General features: G+C 44.9%; 1 protein-coding gene across 1 annotated transcript in view; it reads right to left on the reverse strand.

The window, feature by feature from the left end:
* Nucleotides 1-17654, reverse strand: part of LOC139228709 (procathepsin L-like) — a 33414-nt gene extending 15760 nt beyond the window's left edge. Inside the window, exons 1-3 of the mRNA XM_070859981.1 lie at nucleotides 17476-17654; nucleotides 8448-8589; nucleotides 4771-4893 (exon numbers count right to left, since the gene is read on the reverse strand). Coding sequence (XP_070716082.1) covers nucleotides 4771-4893; nucleotides 8448-8579 — 255 coding nt within the window. The 5' untranslated portion in view covers nucleotides 8580-8589; nucleotides 17476-17654. The remainder of the gene's footprint in view (nucleotides 1-4770; nucleotides 4894-8447; nucleotides 8590-17475) is intronic.
* Between the last annotated feature and the right edge of the window lie 790 nt (nucleotides 17655-18444).

Raw genomic sequence — 18444 nt, forward strand, 5'->3', positions numbered from 1 at the left:
AAAATGGAAGAGCAAATTTGCAGAGAAATTAAAGAGAGATACATTAGAAGCATTAGAAATAAAGTAAATGAGTTGACGGCACAAATCATTACAAATGGGTATGATTTGGTGGCCATTACAGAGACATGGTTGCAAGGTGGCCAGGACTGGGAATTAAGCGTACAGGGGTATCTGACGATTCGGAAAGATAGGCAGGAAGGGAAGGGAGGTGGGGTAGCTCTGTTAATAAGGGATGATATCAGGGCAGTTGTGAGGGATGATATTGGCTCTAATGAACAAAATGTTGAATCATTGTGGGTGGAAATTAGAGGTAGTAAGGGGAAAAAGTCACTGGTCGGCGTAGTTTATAGGCCCCCAAATAATAACTTCATGGTGGGGCGGGCAATAATCAAGGGAATAATGGAGGCATGTGAAAAAGGAACGGCAGTAGTTATGGGGGATTTTAACCTACATATCGATTGGTCAAATCAAATCGCAGGGGGTAGCCTGGAGGAGGAATTCATAGAATGCATACGGGATTGTTTCTTAGAACAGTATGTAACAGAGCCTACAAGGGAGCAAGCCATTTTGGATCTGGTCCTGTGTAACGAGACAGGAAAAATAAACGATCTCCTCGTAAAAGATCCTCTCGGAATGAGTGATCACAATATGGTTGAATTTGTAATACAGATTGAGGATGAGGAAGTTGTGTCAGAAATGAGAGTACTATACTTAAACAAAGGGGACTACAGTGGGATGAGGGCAGAGTTGGCTAAAGTAGACTGGAAACAAGGTCTAAACGGTGGCACAATTGAGGAACAGTGGAGGACTTTTAAGGAGCTCTTTCATAATGCGCAACAAAAATATATTCCAGTGAAAAAGAAGGGCGGCAAGAGAAGAGATAACCAGCCGTGGATAACCAAGGAAATAAAGAAAAGTATCAAATCAAAGACTAATGTGTATAAGGTGGCCAAGGTTAGTGGGAAACGAGAGGATTGGGAAGATTTTAAGCAACAGCAAAGAATGACTAAAAAAGCAATAAAGAAAGGGAAGATAGATTACGAAGGTAAACTTGCGCAAAACATAAAAACAGATAGTAAAAGCTTTTACAGATATATAAAACGGAAAAGAGTGACTAAAGTAAATGTTTGTCCCTTAGAAGATGAAAAGGGGGATTTAATAATGGGAAATGTGGAAATGGCTGAGACCTTAAACAATTATTTTGCTTCCGTCTTCACAGTGGAAGACACAAAAACCATGCCAAAAATTGCTGGTCATAGGAATGTGGGAAGGGAGGACCTTGAGATGATCACTATCACTAGGGAGGTAGTGCTGGACAGACTAATGGGATTGAAGGTAGACAAGTCCCCTGGTCCTGATGAAATACATCCCAAGGTATTAAAAGAGATGGCGGAAGTTATAGCAGATGCATTTGTTATAATCTACCAAAATTCTCTGGACTCTGGGGAGGTACCAGCGGATTGGAGAGCAGCTAATATAACGCCTCTGTTTAAAAAAGGGGGCAGGCAAAAGGCAGGTAACTATAGGCCGGTTAGTTTAACATCTGTAGTGGGGAAAATGCTTGAAACTATCATTAAGGAAGAAATAGCGGGACATCTGGATAGGAATAGTGCAATCAAGCAGACGCAGCATGGATTCATGAAAGGGAAATCAAGTTTAACTAACTTACTGGAATTCTTTGAGGATATAACGAGCATGGTGGATAGAGGTGTACCGATGGATGTGGTGTATTTAGATTTCCAAAAGGCATTCGATAAGGTGCCACACAAAAGGTTACTGCAGAAGATAAAGGTACGCGGAGTCAGAGGAAATGTATTAGCATGGATAGAGAATTGGCTGGCGAACAGAAAGCAGAGAGTCGGGATAAATGGGCTCTTTTCCGGTTGGAAGTCAGTGGTTAGTGGTGTGCCACAGGGATCAGTGCTGGGACCACAACTGTTTACAATATACATAGATGACCTAGAGGAGGGGACAGAGTGTAGTGCAACAAAATTTGCAGATGACACTAAGATTATGGGAAAGCGGGTTGTGTAGAGGACTCAGAGAAGCTACAAGGAGATTTGGATAGGTTAAGCGAATGGGCTAAGGTTTGGCAGACGGAATACAATGTCGGAAAGTGTGAGGTCATCTACCTTGGGGAAAAAAAACAGTAAAAGGGAATATTATTTGAATGGGGAGAAATTACAACATGCTGTGGTGCAGAGGGACCTGGGGGTCCTTGTGCATGAATCCCAAAAGGTTAGTTTGCAGGTGCAGCAGGTAATCAGGAAGGCAAATGGAATGTTGGCCTTCATTGCGAAAGGGATGGAGTACAAAAGCAGGGAGGTGTTGCTGCAACTGTATAAGGTATTGGTAAGGCCGCACCTGGAGTACTGCGTGCAGTTTTGGTCACCTTACTTAAGGAAGGATATACTAGCTTTGGAAGGGGTACAGAGACGATTCACTAGGCTGATTCGAGAAATGAGGGGGTTAACTTATGATGATAGATTGAGTAGACTGGGTCTTTACTCCTTGGAGTTCAGAAGGATGAAGGGTGATCTTATAGAAACATTTAAAATCATGAAAGGGATAGACAAGATAGAGGCAGAGAGGTTGTTTCCATTGGTGGGGGAGACTAGAACTAGGGGGCACAGCCTCAAAATACGGAGGAGCCAATTTAAAACCGAGTTGAGAAAAAATTTCTTCTCCCAGAGGGTTGTGAATCTGTGGAATTCTCTGCCCAAGGAAGCAGTTGAGGCTGGCTCATTGAATGTTTTCAAGTCAAAGATAGATAGATTTTTAAGCAATAAGGGAATTAAGGGTTACGGGGAGAGGGCGGGTAAGTGGAGCTGAGTCCACGACCAGATCAGCCATGATCTTATTGAATGGCAGAGCAGGCTCGAGGGGCTAGATGGCCTACTCTTGTTCCTAATTCTTATGTTCTTATGTTCTTATACAAGAACTATAAAGTAGTGATAATGGGGGACTTCAACTATCCTAATATAGACTGGGATAATAATAGTGTAAAGGGCACAGAGGGGGAAGAATTTCTGAAGTGTGTTCCGGAGAACTTTCTTGATCAGTATGTTTCCGTCCCAATGAGGGAGGAGGCATTGCTGGATCTGGTTCTGGGGAATGAGATGGGTCAAGTGGAGCAAGTGTCAGTCGGAGAACATTTAGGGAACAGTGATCATAGTATCATAAGTTTTAGATTAGCTATGGAAAAGGACAGGGAGCAATCTAGAGTTAATTGGAGGAAGGAAAATGTCAGTGGGATGAGAAAGGATCTGGCCTGGGTAAATTGGAATCAGAGATTGGCAGGCAAAACTGTAGTGGAATAATGGGCTGCCTTTAAAGAGAAAATAGTTCAGGTACAGTAGAGGTACATTCCCACAAGGGGGAAAGGTAGGGCAACTAAAGTCAGAGCTCCCTGGATGACGAAAGAGATAGAGAGTAAGATGAAGCAGAAAAAGAGCGAGTATGACAGATGCCAGGTTGGGAATACATCTGAGAATTAGGCTGATTACAGAAAGTTCAGAAGAGAAGTGGAAAAGAAAATAAGAGGAGCAAAGAGAGGGTATGAGAATAGAATAGCAGCCAACATAAAAGAGAATTCAAAAGTTTTCTATAGGCATATAAATAGTAAATGGTAAGAGGAGGGGTGGGGCCGATTAGGGATCAAAATGGAGATCAACGCATGGAGGCAGAGGGATGGCTGAGGTACTGAATTAATACTTTGCATCTGTCTTCACCAGGAGATACTGGATGGGATAAAAATTGATAAAGAAGAGGTACTAAGGCTGGCTATACTTGAAATAGATAAGTCACCAGGATCAGATGGGATGCTGAGGGAACTGAAGGAAAAAATGAAACAAGCTGCCAATTTGCTGCTGGAGATCCAGCTGTTCTAATTTTGGAGGTCCCTGACAGGAGGCCATGCTCCCATTGGAAAGAAGCAAATAGGGGCCAACTGGAGCTACTAGTAAAATAATTCACACACAGGCATCTTCCACCGTTTAAAATGAGTTCATCAGTCACCTGAGAACTAATTTTTAGGGTGGAAGCAAGTCATCCTCGACCCCGAGGGACTGCCTATGCTGCTGATGATGATTAGTACTCCCAATGCCACCGCTACCGACTTAACCCGCCCATGGGTGGTAGAGATCAGGAAGCCACATATTCCCAGACTGCAGTTAGGGAATACTGGAGACAGATCTGGCACTCAGTCTTTCTTCAGTCCCTTGAGCGTTTTGAGCCTTAAAGGCTTCTCCTTGCAGCTGTGGGTGCTGCTACAACATCTCACTCGCTGCTCCATTTCACGCGCAACGCTTCCATCTTTAAAGGGCTGCTGCAGGCCAGCGATGGACGCCTGCTCGGCTGGTTGTCCCGCCCTCCCCAACGCCGAGCTCCGCATCAGCAGCTCAATGAGTACTGGCAGCTGGCCTGTTGCACTGAGGCTCGAGCACTAAAAGTGATCATGTCTCTTGCCAATACCCTCGGGGGAGACAGAGCAATCTCTCCACCAACCACCCACCCGATAGGCGCCAGAGATGAACATTCACCTGATGAGCCTCCAATCAGAGATCACTGGATAGTGACCAAGCTTCCTGATCCCAGGGGCACTGAGGCTAATTAGACTACCTCCATTACCTCCCTGGCTGAGGTCGGCTAACGCAGTATAGATTAGGGCCTTGGGTCTTCTTGGTCTGTATAACTCAATACCACATACTCTGGTCTGTATCTTAGAAGCCAAATTCCTTATTGTAACACAACAATTATATTCCCACTCACAAAGTCTCCAAATTGGTTCATTCCCATCAGGAATGAGTGTTTCCCCATCGAGTGCTCCAGATTATGTAGCTGGATTAATTGTAAGTTTTTCTCCCACACCGTCCTCCTGTAATTACCTTCATTCTTAGAGAAAAAACAGAAGACAAATTGGTCACGTGACAAGGTACATGGTAACTTTATATTTTAAAACGCCTCTATAATTGTTCAAATGTAGTTGCTGTGGTATCTTGCACTCTTCCCTCAGAGAATGGAGTGAAATAGTGGAAGGATTTGCCGGCTGACTAACAGTCTGATAGGCCGTAACATAAACACTCCGTCCATGCCTATACCTGTCTTTATACCAGCTGTTAGGCTGGTTAGTCCGGTATGGGGGAGGGTTTTATTGACTCCCACAACCTATACAACCAGACCGAGCAACCAGCTGGATGCCAACCCAGAATTGCGATCTGTCTGGACTGGGGTTTGAACCCTGCATCTTCCAACCCAGAGGCAGGAATGCTGCCACTAAGTCCAAAGCCTCGCTCTTACAATATCGTGAAAGGAACAATTGAAAATGGTCAATATTGTTTGATTGCAATTGTTTTTCTTGCATTAGGAAGGGATTGGGTAGTACAGTCGTTCGCACTCTGGCTGTTTACTTCTGCGATTTGACAGACTAAACATAAAAACATAAGAAACAGGAGCAGAAATAGCCTGCTCCACCATTCAATGAGTGCATGGCTGATCTTCGACCTCAAAACCACCTTCCTGAACTACTCCCACGCCCCTTTATTCCCTTAATATCAAACAATCTATCGATCTCTGTCTTGAATATACTCAACAACTGAGCATCCACGGCCCTCTGGAGTAGAGAATGCCAAAGATTTACAACCATTTGAGTGAAGAAATGTCTCCTCACCTCAGTCATAAATGACCCACCCTGTTCAGCCGTGACCTCAATCGCCGAAAACAGAGGTCACTGCTAAACAGCAACAACCCGCATGTGCACGGCTCTGCCTCAAATTGATTCATTGTGTTTATTTTATATGCTATTTCTTTTCTCTCCCATTTCCTTCTTCCCATTTTGCCCCCCACTCCCATTGACATACATCTTGCCCTGCTCAGAGAATGGGTGCATAGGCTGGTCCCAGGCATGAGTCAACCGTTCCTGCCTTACATACAGCAACTTCTGCTGGAAAAATGCATGTGTGTGTGGGCCATGGTTGAGGACAGAATTGGGCTTGACTGAGCTGCTCCCACAGTGAATTTATTCATTGGCACACGCCTTGAAAAATGGTCGCTTAAAGTATTCAGGGCCTACAACAGCAGAGAAGCTAAAAACAATAATAAAAAATAAAAGCACTTCACTATATTTAGAATACACAACGACATGTTTGTTTTTGGCACAGACCAGTGCCCCAAGTAGGCAGAGGCTGAAAATCTCACACAACAAGTTCTCGGAGTACAAAAACAGTCGGAAATAGGGAAGTGAAACTGCCCTGAAGCCATCTTGTTTTTGCGGCTTAGATGTCTTGAGCCACAAACAAATGGGAACAAGTAGTTTGTCACAGAAAGAATCATACACTAAAACATTTTCATTTAGTACATTTGGACCATCCAGGACGATCAATGGGAGGTAGTGAGGGTCAGTCATTGTTTATCAAAGTAGTGCCGCTATTGCAAGGATTTTTAGAGAGGGGTTTGTGTTTTGTTAGATAAAGAAGAAAGAAAATGCTTATAAAGTTACACAGAAATATTTTGATAAAAGACTGATTAGCAAGTAGGAGTTTTGATGGTGTCTGGTTACTGAGACCGATTGTTCTTTCTGGGATCCCTCTGGGTACTTGACAGGTGCTGCCTACCTGAGGTGTGCTGTGCCGGTGAAGGTGAGAGGTGCCTAAAAATTGCCCTGGCCTGGCCCACAACTACACCCCTGGCTACTGGCACTGTGACCTATCTTTTGTCCAGTGAGGCTCCTGAGCGCGCTGGAGTGGGGAATAAAACCTGGGGTGATCTGCCGTCTTCAGATGGTTCCGACATAAGTCGCTCCACCACATTTCTTCGGCTACCCCTCCCACTTCACTTACATTCTTACGCTGGGTCTGCACCTGCGCAGGTACAGGCCCGGGTTCAGTAACAGCACTCTGGGTCAGCCCAGGGCAGTGTAGTGGGACAACCTCTTGTAACGCATCTCTGCCCCCTTTTCCTAATCCCTGCACCTGAAGAGGGAAGCCCCCCCTCCCCCCACATTCTCAAATGTATGTTGAACACTTGGCCATATGGCTGGATGCAACATTACCAGCTTGTGGGGCCTATAGTTCTCTGCCCATGCAATACAGGTACGGTAGTGTAGTGGTTATGTTACTGGACTAGTAATCCTGTGGCCTTGGCAAATGATCGAGAGGTAGTGAATTCAAATCCCACCATGGCAGTTTGAGAATTTGAATTCAGTTTACAAAATCAGTATGGTACCATGAAGCTGTCAGATTGTCATAAAAATCCAACTGGTTCACAAATGCCCTTTTCAGAAGGAAATCGTATGACTCCAGTGACCTAGTAAGTCACCCAGTTGTATCAATCTCAGTGTGACTAGGGATGGCAATAAATGCTGGCCTTGCCATTAAAACAAATAATAAAGACCAGACATTAATGCTGCAGGTAACCAGACAGTAGTTGGACATATACATTAACATGGAGTTCATGTGCCTCCCCTGTATCTATAAAAGTAGAGATGCTGCTTCATGTGTTTCTCAGCCAACATTTATTGTCGTGGGATGATGCTGTCTGGGATTTTCTCTCTTTGCTAGAAGAGAACAAATCAAGGGACAGGCTTTTGCATCATACACAAAGTAAGTGATAGGAGCTCTAATAGAATAGATAGAGATAGAAAATAGGTGCAGGAGCAGGCCATTCAGTCCTTCTAGCCTGCACCACCATTCAGTGAGTTCATGGCTGAACATGAAACTTCAGGACCCCCTTCCTGCTTTCTCGCCATAACCCTTGATCCCCCGAGTAGTAAGGACTTCATCTAACTCCCTTTTGAATATATTTAGTGAATTGGCCTCAACTACTTTCTGTGGTAGAGAATTCCACAGGTTCACCACTCTCTGGGTGAAGAAGTTTCTCCTCATCTCGGTCCTAAATGGCTTACCCCTTATCCTCAGACTGTGACCCCTGGTTCTGGACTTCCCCAACATTGGGAACATTCTTCCTGCATCTAACCTGTCTAAACCCGTCAGAATGAGACTATAGGCTCTACTGGGAGATATGTCTCCCTTCCTGGCTTCCACTTGGCAGCTGCCCCGTGTACAGAGCTTCACCATGTTGTTAACAAAAGAAGATCTTGGAAAGAGGAAGTAAAGGGGCCCCGATTCTCTGATTATTGGAGTGCTGGGTGTTACGCTGGTACAAGGTGCAAGATCTCTTCTACCTGCAGTGTAGAGGGCTGGTCTGGCCCAACAGGATACTAGAGCCAGCCATAGGAAGCTAAGACTTACCCAAGAGAATATTCTAAAATACAGAAGCCAGAATATATGGAATAAGAACAGAAAAGACCCAACACTGTGACCTCTCATTATAACATCACTGGCTGAACAAGAATAAACTATGGGAGTTGGGTACAATTTGTGGTTATGGGCATTGCCATGGATATACAGGCAGTGCGATTTGACTGAAGTTCGCTTGTTTCAGCCACTTACCTCCTCGTACTGCTTATTGTGAAATGACTTCCAGTTCAGCCAGGCTTCGTGCAATGCAGGATCAAACGTGTGCGCGGAGGCAACAGCCAGAAAGGCCGCCACCAAGCCAACGGAAAGGAAGGAGGCCTTCATTATGGATTTCCTAATAAAATGAACACACTACAGTCAACAAGAGGCCATTAACAACCACCCATGTACAATCCGCTGGAATGACATGCTTGTGATAGTTTGTAGCTTATGTCCAACGTCGATCGGTTTCATTCTGAGCCTTTCTAAGTCCCAAGTTGAAGAAACCTGAGCTCTTTGTGGTGCATTTATTTTAAAGAGTTGGTTCCAGTGTAATATCAATAAGGTGGCTTCTTCTTGGGCCACGCGAGGCACAGCACCACTGGAGGGAACCATCGACGGGAGCTGCCGCCGGTGCTGGATGGTATATTCCACCGTGGAGTTGTGGCCATTTTCACAGTGCACCTTAAACTAATGTTGGCTAAATCTGTGGCTGGGCAGTTTATAGTTGCATGTGACACTGGGAAACTACTTCATCATATAAACCTGTCTCATTTGTTTTAGGGCAGTGTTTGGGACTTTTGAACAACAATGTCAGGCCGATCTTGTGCATAGTCAGTTCTTCAGTGTTTCTACCCAGGGCTCTGATTTCCATTCTGGAATGGAAAGTCAGAGCAACAACTACGGCGGGTATTTATACAGCGCCTTTAACATAGCAAAATGTCCCAAGGGGCTACACAGGAGTGTTATAAGACCACAATTTGACACCAAGCCGCATAAGAAGAAATTACGGCAGGTTTGGTCAAAGACCTATGTTTTAAGGAGCGTCTTAAAGAAGGAAAGAGAGGTAGAGGGGCAGAGCTGTTTAGGGAGGGAGTTCCAGAGCTTGGGGCCCAGGCAACTGAAGGCACAGCCACTGATGGTTGAGCGATTTATGAGCAGCCTTAAGGCAAGGGTGGATGCGGCGAAACTGCTTATACTTGTGGGCAAGTCCAAAACAAGCAGACATAAATATAGCATATCCAGTAGCAGATCAAATAAAGAATTTAGGAGGAACTTCTTTGGACAGAAAATGGTGCGAATGTGGATTGTGCTGTCACATGGAATAGTTGGTGCAGATAGCATTGAGACCACCCTTTATGCTGCATTTATTTTAAAGAGCTGGTTCCAGGGCAAGATCAATGAGGTATCGCTACAGGTGGCTTCTCCTTGTGCCACCCAAGACAGCACACCACTGGTGCCAACCATGGACAAGCGTTGCCATCGGTGCTAGTTGGCACTTTGCACCATGGAGTTCTGGCCATGGCAGATTTGAGGGAGAAGGGAACATAGGGATATGGGGACAGGGTGGGAAGAGATAATTAGTGTGGATGAAGGCTAATATGGAGTATAAACACCAGCATAGACCAGATTGGGAGAATGGCCTGTTTCTGTGTTCTAGATTCTGGGAGAACTGAGAGGGCTACACTGGGACATAGGGCTAGAGGAACTCACAAAGGAAGGCAGGTGTGAATGCTGAAGGAGTTTAAAGATTAGGCCAAGAATCATGAAGTTTATTCTCTTGGACATGGAAAGTCAACAGAGCTTGGTGAGGAAAGGGATGATGGGGATATGATCTTCAGTGTGGGTGAGGACATTTGTATTCTAGATGCCTTGTAGTTTCTGGATAGTGAAAACAGGAAGGGCAGAAAGGACAATTTTGCGAAAGTCGATAAAAGTATGGATTAGGGTTTTGGGACTAGAAGAGGAGAGACGGGTGTGGCAATCAATGAGGTGAATGAAAGCGATCTTGGTGGCGGATTGTAATTGAGGAAGAATCTGAGCTAAGCGTTAAGCAGTCCACCAAGGTTCTGTGCCTCTGGGCTTAGCCTGATTTGGCAAGCAGAAGAGGATGGAATCAAGGCTGGAGCCACATATGTATTCGCGGGACCCAGGCAGCATGCTTTGGTTTTACATTAAGCTGGGGAAAGGTTTGTCTTATCCACGTCTAAGTTTCAGTTAACCCCTTAATTCCTTTGAAGATCAAAGTAAGGGTATTATTTTGGCAAGTGGGATAGCACAGATACTCCAAATGTTTCTCTATGGTCAGACAACACTACCATGCTGGGCCCGATGAATGCGAATGAGGATGTAAATACACATTGGGCATGAATTTCCAAGAGGGTTCTCCTGATTGCTGTAAATTCATCGGAAGATCTGCGGAAACTCCGGAGGAAAAGCATAAATGGCACTTCCGCCATTTCTCTAGGGTTTCCACGGATGCCTGCTGAAATTCCAATAGATGATGGCAAGAAGTCCCTTGGAAATTCACCCCTGCTGTGTCGAATCGTAGCTGGCTTAATACTTCAGAGTCTGCAACTACCAATATAGAATTCAATTCACACACAGATCAACAGGTCAAACATTTGTTGCTTGTGGAACCTTGCAGTGTGCACATTGGCTGCCACAATTGCCCACACGACACTGGCTATGCTTCAAAAAGTAATTAATTGGCTGTGAAGCTTATTTAATGTGAAAGGCAGGATATCATTTAAAGTTGCAATTTGCAGGGCTTTGGGGAAACAGTAGGAGTGGGGCTAAGTGGACAGCTTTCAAAGAGCAGGCATGGGAACGAAGGGCCGAATGGCCTCCTTCTGCGCTATAAGATTCTATGAAGCTCTTTCTTTCTGAATACAAGCTGGTGTTGTTGTTGTTAAACAGCTGTAAAATAAGCAACGCATTTCAGGAAATCCATTTCAGGTTTGAGAAAATGAGCGGAATCCATCTTGGAGCTAGTTACCAAGGCAAATTCCAATATTTGCCGCGTTCCCGATTGGCATCAAGCCATAACAAACTTATTTTCAACTAAATCCTAGATACATATATCTGTTGGCAGTTACAGAATGCAAGATCCAAGACTGCCAAAGACAATTTGGTACCGTCAAAAATAGTGATAGTTACAACTAGGCAGTTGAGCCACTTTTAAAATTGAATGAGCAGCTTCAATAAAACTGTGTGGTCATTTAAAAGCCAAGAATTTCTAAAAAGATGTCCTGGTCACCCACTGCTGAATGTACTATACGACCATTAGCAACAGTATGTGAGAGCGGATTAACCGGTGATGTGTTTCGCACCAGACCTCTCAAACAAAACTTTTGTTTTCTCAATAAAGGTTTGGTACAGAACTTAACCAATGTCAGAAGCTGCTCACACATTGTTATCTGTGGAGAAAATCTCAGATCTCACTGATTACAAGTTATACTGTGTGGTTTAAGAGTGCGTAGAAGCTAGTCTGTACATTGTTACACCAGAAAACCAGGTACAGTTAACTCTCCCAATGCTTCACAACTAATAGATCAGATTCTGGTACACTCGTTCAGGGCTGCAGTGTGTCTGCTTGAACTAACAAGTAAAAATTGAGAAATCATATGCATACATCAGACACTGTTTGTTCCTCTGGATATTGAAATATAGACTTAAATACTATTCTCCTGGGTTTAAAGTCTTTGCAATTACTGAATAAAATGCATTTCTTGCAACAATAACAACTTGCATTTATATAGCGCCTTTAACATTAAAAAGTGTCCCAAGGAGAGAAATTAGGCAAAAATTGGCACCAAGTCAAAGAAGAAGACCTTAAGACAGGTTGGGCAAAGAGGTAGATTCTAAGCAGCGTCTTAAAGGAGGAGAGAGAGGTGGAATGGCGAAGTGGCTTAGGGAGGGAATTCCAGAGCTTTGGGCCCAGATGGCTGAAGGCACGGTCACCAATGGCAGAATGAATGAAGTCATGGATGCACAAGTTGTGTTGCAACTTCAGCGTTCTCAGAGGGTTGCAGGACTGAAGGAGGTTACAGAGATGGGGAGGGGCGAGGCCATGAAGGAATATGAACATGAAGGAGGAGGAGAATATTTTAATTGTCGTATTGGTGCAACGGGAGCCAGTGTAGGTCAGAAAGCAAAGGGATGATGGGTAAACGGGATTTGCTGTGAGTTAGGAGGCGGGCAGCAGAATTTTGGATGATCTCAAGTTTATTATTATTCCTGATATCCCCAGTGTACCAGCCCCGATATCCCCAGTATACAATCTCAGATACCCCCAGTGTCAGTCCCAGATAGCCCCAGTGTACAGTCTCAGATACCCCCAGTGTAATAGCCCAGAGCCCTGATACCCCCAGCGTAATAGCCCAGGGCCCTGATACCCCCAGTGTAATAGCCCAGGGCCCTGATACCCACAGTGTAATAGCCCAGGGCCCTGATACATAAGAACATAAGAACATAAGAATTTGGAACAGGAGTAGGCCATCTAGCCCCTCGAGCCTGCTCCACCATTCAACAAGATCATGGCTGATCTGGCCGTGGACTCAGCTCCACTTACCCGCCCGCTCCCCATAACCCTTAATTCCCTTATTGGTTAAAAATCTATCTATCTGTGATTTGAATACATTCAATGAGCTAGCCTCAACTGCTTCCTTGGGCAGAGAATTCCACAGATTCACAACCCTCTGGGAGAAGAAATTCCTTCTCAACTCGGTTTTGAATTAGCTCCCCCGTATTTTGAGGCTGTGCCCCCCTAGTTCTAGTTTCCCCGACCAGTGGAAACAACCTCTCTGCCTCTAGCTTGTCTATCCCTTTCATTATTTTAAATGTTTCTATAAGATCACCTCTCATCCTTTTGAACTCCAACGAGTAAAGACCCAGTCTACTCAATCTATCATCATAAGGTAACCCCCTCATCTCCGGAATCAGCCTAGTGAATCGTCTCTGTACCCCCTCCAAGGCTAGTATATCCTTCCTTAAGTAAGGTGACCAAAACTGCACGCAGTACTCCAGGTGCGGCCTCACCAATACCCTGTACAGTTGCAGCAGGACCTCCCTGCTTTTGTACTCCATCCCTCTCGCAATGAAGGCCAACATCCCATTCGCCTTCCTGATTATCTGCTGCACCTGCAAACTAACTTTTTGGGATTCATGCACAAGGACCTCCAGGTTCCTCTGCACCGCAGTATGTTGTAATTTCTCCCCATTCAAATAATATTCCCTTTTACTGTTTTTTTTTCCAAAGTGGATGACCTCACATTTTCCGACATTGTATTCCATCTGCAAAACCTTAGCCCATTCGCTTAACCTATCCAAATCTCTTTGCAGCCTCTCTGTGTCCTCTACACAACCCGCTTTCCCACTAATCTATGTGTCATCTGCAAATTGTATTACACTACACTCTGTCCCCTCTTCCAGGTCATCTATGTATATTGTAAGCAGTTGTGATCCCAGCACCGATCCCTGTGGCACATCATTAACCACCGATTGCCAACCTGAAAAGGACCCATTTATCCCGACTCTCTGCTTTTTGTTAGTTAGCCAATTCTCTATCCATGCTAATACATTTCCTCTGACTCCGCGTACCTTTATCTTCTGCAGTATCTTTTTGTGTGGCACCTTATCGAATGACTTTTGGAAATCTAAATACACCACATCCATCGGTACACCTCTATCCACCATGCTCATTATATTCTCAAAGAATTCCAGTAAATTAGTTAAACATGATTTCCCATTCATGAATCCATGTTGCATCTGCTTGATTGCACTATTCCTATCTCGATGTCCCGCTTTTTCTTCCTTAATGATAGCTTCAAGCATTTTTCCCACTACAGATGTTAAACTAACCGGCCTATAGTTACCTGCCTTTTGTCTGCCCCCTTTTTTAAACAGAGACGTTACATTAGCTGCTTTCCAATCCAATGGTACCTCCCCAGAGTCCAGAGAATTTTGGTAGATTATAACAAATGCATCTGCTATAACTTCCGCCATCTCTTTTAATACCCTGGGATGCATTTCATCAGGACCAGGGGACTTGTCTACCTTGAGTCCCATTAGCCTGTCCAGTACTACCTCCCTAGTGATAGTGATTGTCTCAAGGTCCTCCCTTCCCACATTCCCGTGACCAGCAATTTTTGGCATGGTTTTTGTGTCTTCCACTGTGAAGACCAAAGCAAAATAATTGTTTAAGGTCTCAGTCATTTCCACATTTCCCATTATTAAATCCCCCTTCTCATCTTCTAAGGGACCAGCATTTACTTTAGTCACACTTTTCCATTTTATATATCGATAAAAGCTTTTACTATCTGTTTTTATGTTTTGCGCAAGTTTACTTTCATAACCTATCTACCTTTCTTTATTGCTTTCTTAGTCATTCTTTGCTTTCGTTTAAAATTTTCCCAATCTTCTAGTTTTCCACTAATCTTGGCCACCTTATACGCATTGGTTTTTAATTGGATACTCTCCTTTATTTCATTGGTTATCCACGGCTGGTTATCCCTTCTCTTACCGCCCTTCTTTTTCACTGAATATATTTTTGTTGAGCACTATGAAAGAGCTCCTTAAAAGTCCTCCACTGTTCCTCAATTGTGCCACAGTTTAGTCTGTGTTCCCAGTCTACTTTAGCCAACTCTGCCCTCATCCCACTGTAGTCCCCTTTGTTTAAGCATAGTACGCTCATTTGAAACACTATTTCCTCACCCTCAATCTGTATTACAAATTCAACCATACTGTGATCACTCATTCCGAGAGGATCTTTTACAAGGAGATCGTTTATTATTCCTGTCTCATTACACAGGACCAGATCTAAGATAGCTTGCTCCCTTGTAGGCTCTGTAACATACTGTTCTCAGAAATAATCCCATATGCATTCGATTAATTCCTCCTCAAGGCTACCCCGTGCAATTTGATTTGACCAATCGATATGTAGGTTAAAATCCCCCATGATTACTGCCGTTCCTTTTTCACATGCCTCCCTTATTCCCTTGATTATTGTCCGTACCACCGTGAAGTTATTATTTGGGGGCCTATAAACTACGCCCACCAGTGACTTTTTCCCCTTACTATCTCTAATCTCCACCCACAATGATTCAACATTTTGTTCATTAGAGCCAATATCATCTCTCACAACTGCCCTGATATCATCCTTTATTAACAGAGCTACCCCACCTCCTTTCCCTTCTTGTCGATCTTTCCAAATTGTCAGATACCCCTGTATGTTTAATTCCCAGTCTTGGCCACCCTGCAACCACGTTTCTGTAATGGCCACCAAATCATACTCATTTGTAATGATTTGTGCCGTCAACTCATTTACTTTGTTTCGAATGCTGCGTGCATTTAGGTAAAGTGTTTTAATACTATTTTTAAACCATGATTTTCAGTTTTGACCCTTCCTGCAGCCCCTTTATATTCATACATATTGTCCCTTCCTATCACGTTGTGATTTACACTTACCCCAGTGCTACTCTGCTCTGTTGCCTCCTGCCTTTTGCATTCTTTCTTGGAGTTCTGTTCATCTGAGCTCTCACCCACTCTAACTAGCTCAGACCCCTCTCCTGGGTTCCCATCCCCCTGCCAAGCTAGTTTAAAGCCCTCCCAACCGCACTATCAAAACTACCCGCGAGAACATTGGTCCCGTCTCTGTTGAGGTGTAACCTGTCCGACTTTTACAGGTCCAACCTACCCCAGAAGTGGTCCCAATTGTTCAGGAAACTAAAGCCCTCCCTCCTACACCAATGCCCCAGCCACGTATTTATCTGACTAGCCGTCCTATTTCTATCCTCACTAGTACATGGCACTGGCAGTAATCCCGAGATTACCACCTTTGAGGTCCTGGCTTTCAATCTTACTTCTAGCTCCATAGACTCAGCTTTCAGGACCTCACCCCTCTTTCTACCTATGTCGTTGGTACCAATGTGGACCACAACCACTGGCTGTTCCCCTTCCCTCCCCAGAATGTCCTGCAGTCACTCAGTGACATCATTGACCCTTGCACCAGGGAGGCAACACACCATCCTGATGTCACTTTTGCTGCCGCAGAAGCGCCTATCTGCTCCCCTAACTATTGAATCTCCTATCACTATAGCCCTTCCTGTCTTCTTCCTCCCCCCACCCCCCCAAGTCCACGGTGCTGTGGACTTGGCCCTGGCTGCACTCCCCAGAGGCATCACCGCCCTCACCAGTAGTCAGAATAGAGCACCGGTTGGAGAGCGAGATAGCCTCAGGGGATTCCTGCACTACCTGCCTCGCCATACTCTTGTGTGCGACGATCACCCATTCCCTATCCTCCTGTACCCTTTTAATCTATGAGGTGACGAACACCTGAAATGTGCTATACACGTACCTCTCGTTCTCTCAGATGCTCCTCAGTGCCTCCAGTCCTCGCTCAAGCTCCGAGACTCGGCGCTCGAGTTGGAGGAGCTGGAGACACTTCCTGCACATGTGGTCATCCCCGCTGGGGGAAGCATCCAGGAATTCCCACATGGCACAGGTGTTGCATTCCGTTTGAACGAGCTACCCCCAGTGTACAGTCCCAGATACCCCCAGTGTAATAGCCCAGGGCCCTGATACCCCTAGTGTAATAGCCCAGGGCCCTGATACCCCCAGTGTAATACCCAGTGAAGTCCGATTGTGCCCTCGCTGGAGGTGGTAGTGGGGGAGGTAGAGAAAGTTTGTTCATTTCCCATTGCGGCAGTCACTAAAATAACTTTTTTTTAAAACGCCTATGAAAATAAGATAAAACCATAGAGACACGATATGGGTTCGGGAGAAAAATGAGAAACAATGAAAGCGAATGAAGAATTTACACTTGGAACCAAGTCCACATCAAACCGAAACTAAAAGCTTCTTCAGTCACAAACCCCAATCCCTCGGAGGCGCTACCCCTTTAATATCGTTTCTTCATTAATTTTCTGTTTGAAGAGCAACCAAGAAACATAGGTGTTTGAATTCTCCGTTTGTACAGGTTCAGTGAGAGCTGGATTTCAGCGCAGCCCTTGGGCGGAGGAGCAATCTTTGGGAGCAGCGCCCGACCAGCGCTCCTCCACTTTCTGGTCAAGTCCCAATTCTGACTCAAGTGCAAGTTGCAGCGAGTTTCCTGGATCCTGAAGATGCTGATCCCAGGAAATGCAGAGATGTTTAACTCGCCCCTCGCTTAGATCTAACCCCAATATTTCATTTCCCACCAAAAACATATTTCAAGGCAGATTTCCGACCCGCAAACCCTTACCTTTCAATGATTCCCCTCCTCTCAACACGATGCTGCCGGAGAGACTGATAACAGGGAACGGTTCTGCGATCTAATCGGTGCTCCGAAACTCCTCCCTGGGTGACACAGCTTCATGTGACCATTGTCACTGCCCTTGATCAATGTTTGGTCTCCGCAAGGGAAGGGTTCTGTTGCTTAGCTTCCTCTTTGCTATTGGAATATTTCCCTATTGCACTGTGGTGAAATCTTATTGCCCAACCCAATTGGTTCCTTCAGGGCCAACGACTGTTTAATCTTGGAACACAGTCTTAGAGGAGCTGCTAAGACTTCTTTTTTGAGGTAACGGGCTTGCTCTTAGAATGTGAACGGGTTGTTATCTTGACCAGGCACTGAGAAAACCAGGACACCATTAAACCTGTAGAAATTAGAGGATTGGATTTCTCAATGCAAGTCTAAACATTAATTTAAAAATAAACTTGCCATTAATTTACTTTAGCTCAGCTGGGTATCCGACGTTACTGGAAACCCATCCACATTTTCAGGGGTGACGAAGCCAAACACATGAGAAATCTACACCTGTATAGTTCCTGTGTGCCATCCAAAAGATGGCGGATAGATGGACCATGTACAGCAGACACCTCAAGTCGCTGGAGAAATACCACCAACGATGTCTCCGCAAGATCCTGCAAATCCCCTGGCAGGACAGACGCACCCGACATTAGCGTCCTCAACCAGGCCAACATCTCCAGCATTGAAGCACTGACCACACTTGATCAGCTCTGCTGGGCCGGCCACATTGTTCACATGCCCGACACAAGACTCCCAAAGCAAGCGCTCTACTCGGAACTCCTTCATGGCAAACAAACCAAAGGTGGGCAGAGGAAACGTTACAAGAACGCCCTCAAAGCCTCCCTGATAAAGTTCAACATCCCCACCGAAACCTGGGAGTCCCTGGCCAAAGATCGCTCTAAGTGGAGGAAGTGCATCCGG

This window comes from Pristiophorus japonicus, chromosome 18 (assembly GCF_044704955.1).
Source record: "Pristiophorus japonicus isolate sPriJap1 chromosome 18, sPriJap1.hap1, whole genome shotgun sequence".
In the NCBI taxonomy this organism is placed as follows: Eukaryota; Metazoa; Chordata; class Chondrichthyes; family Pristiophoridae; genus Pristiophorus; species Pristiophorus japonicus.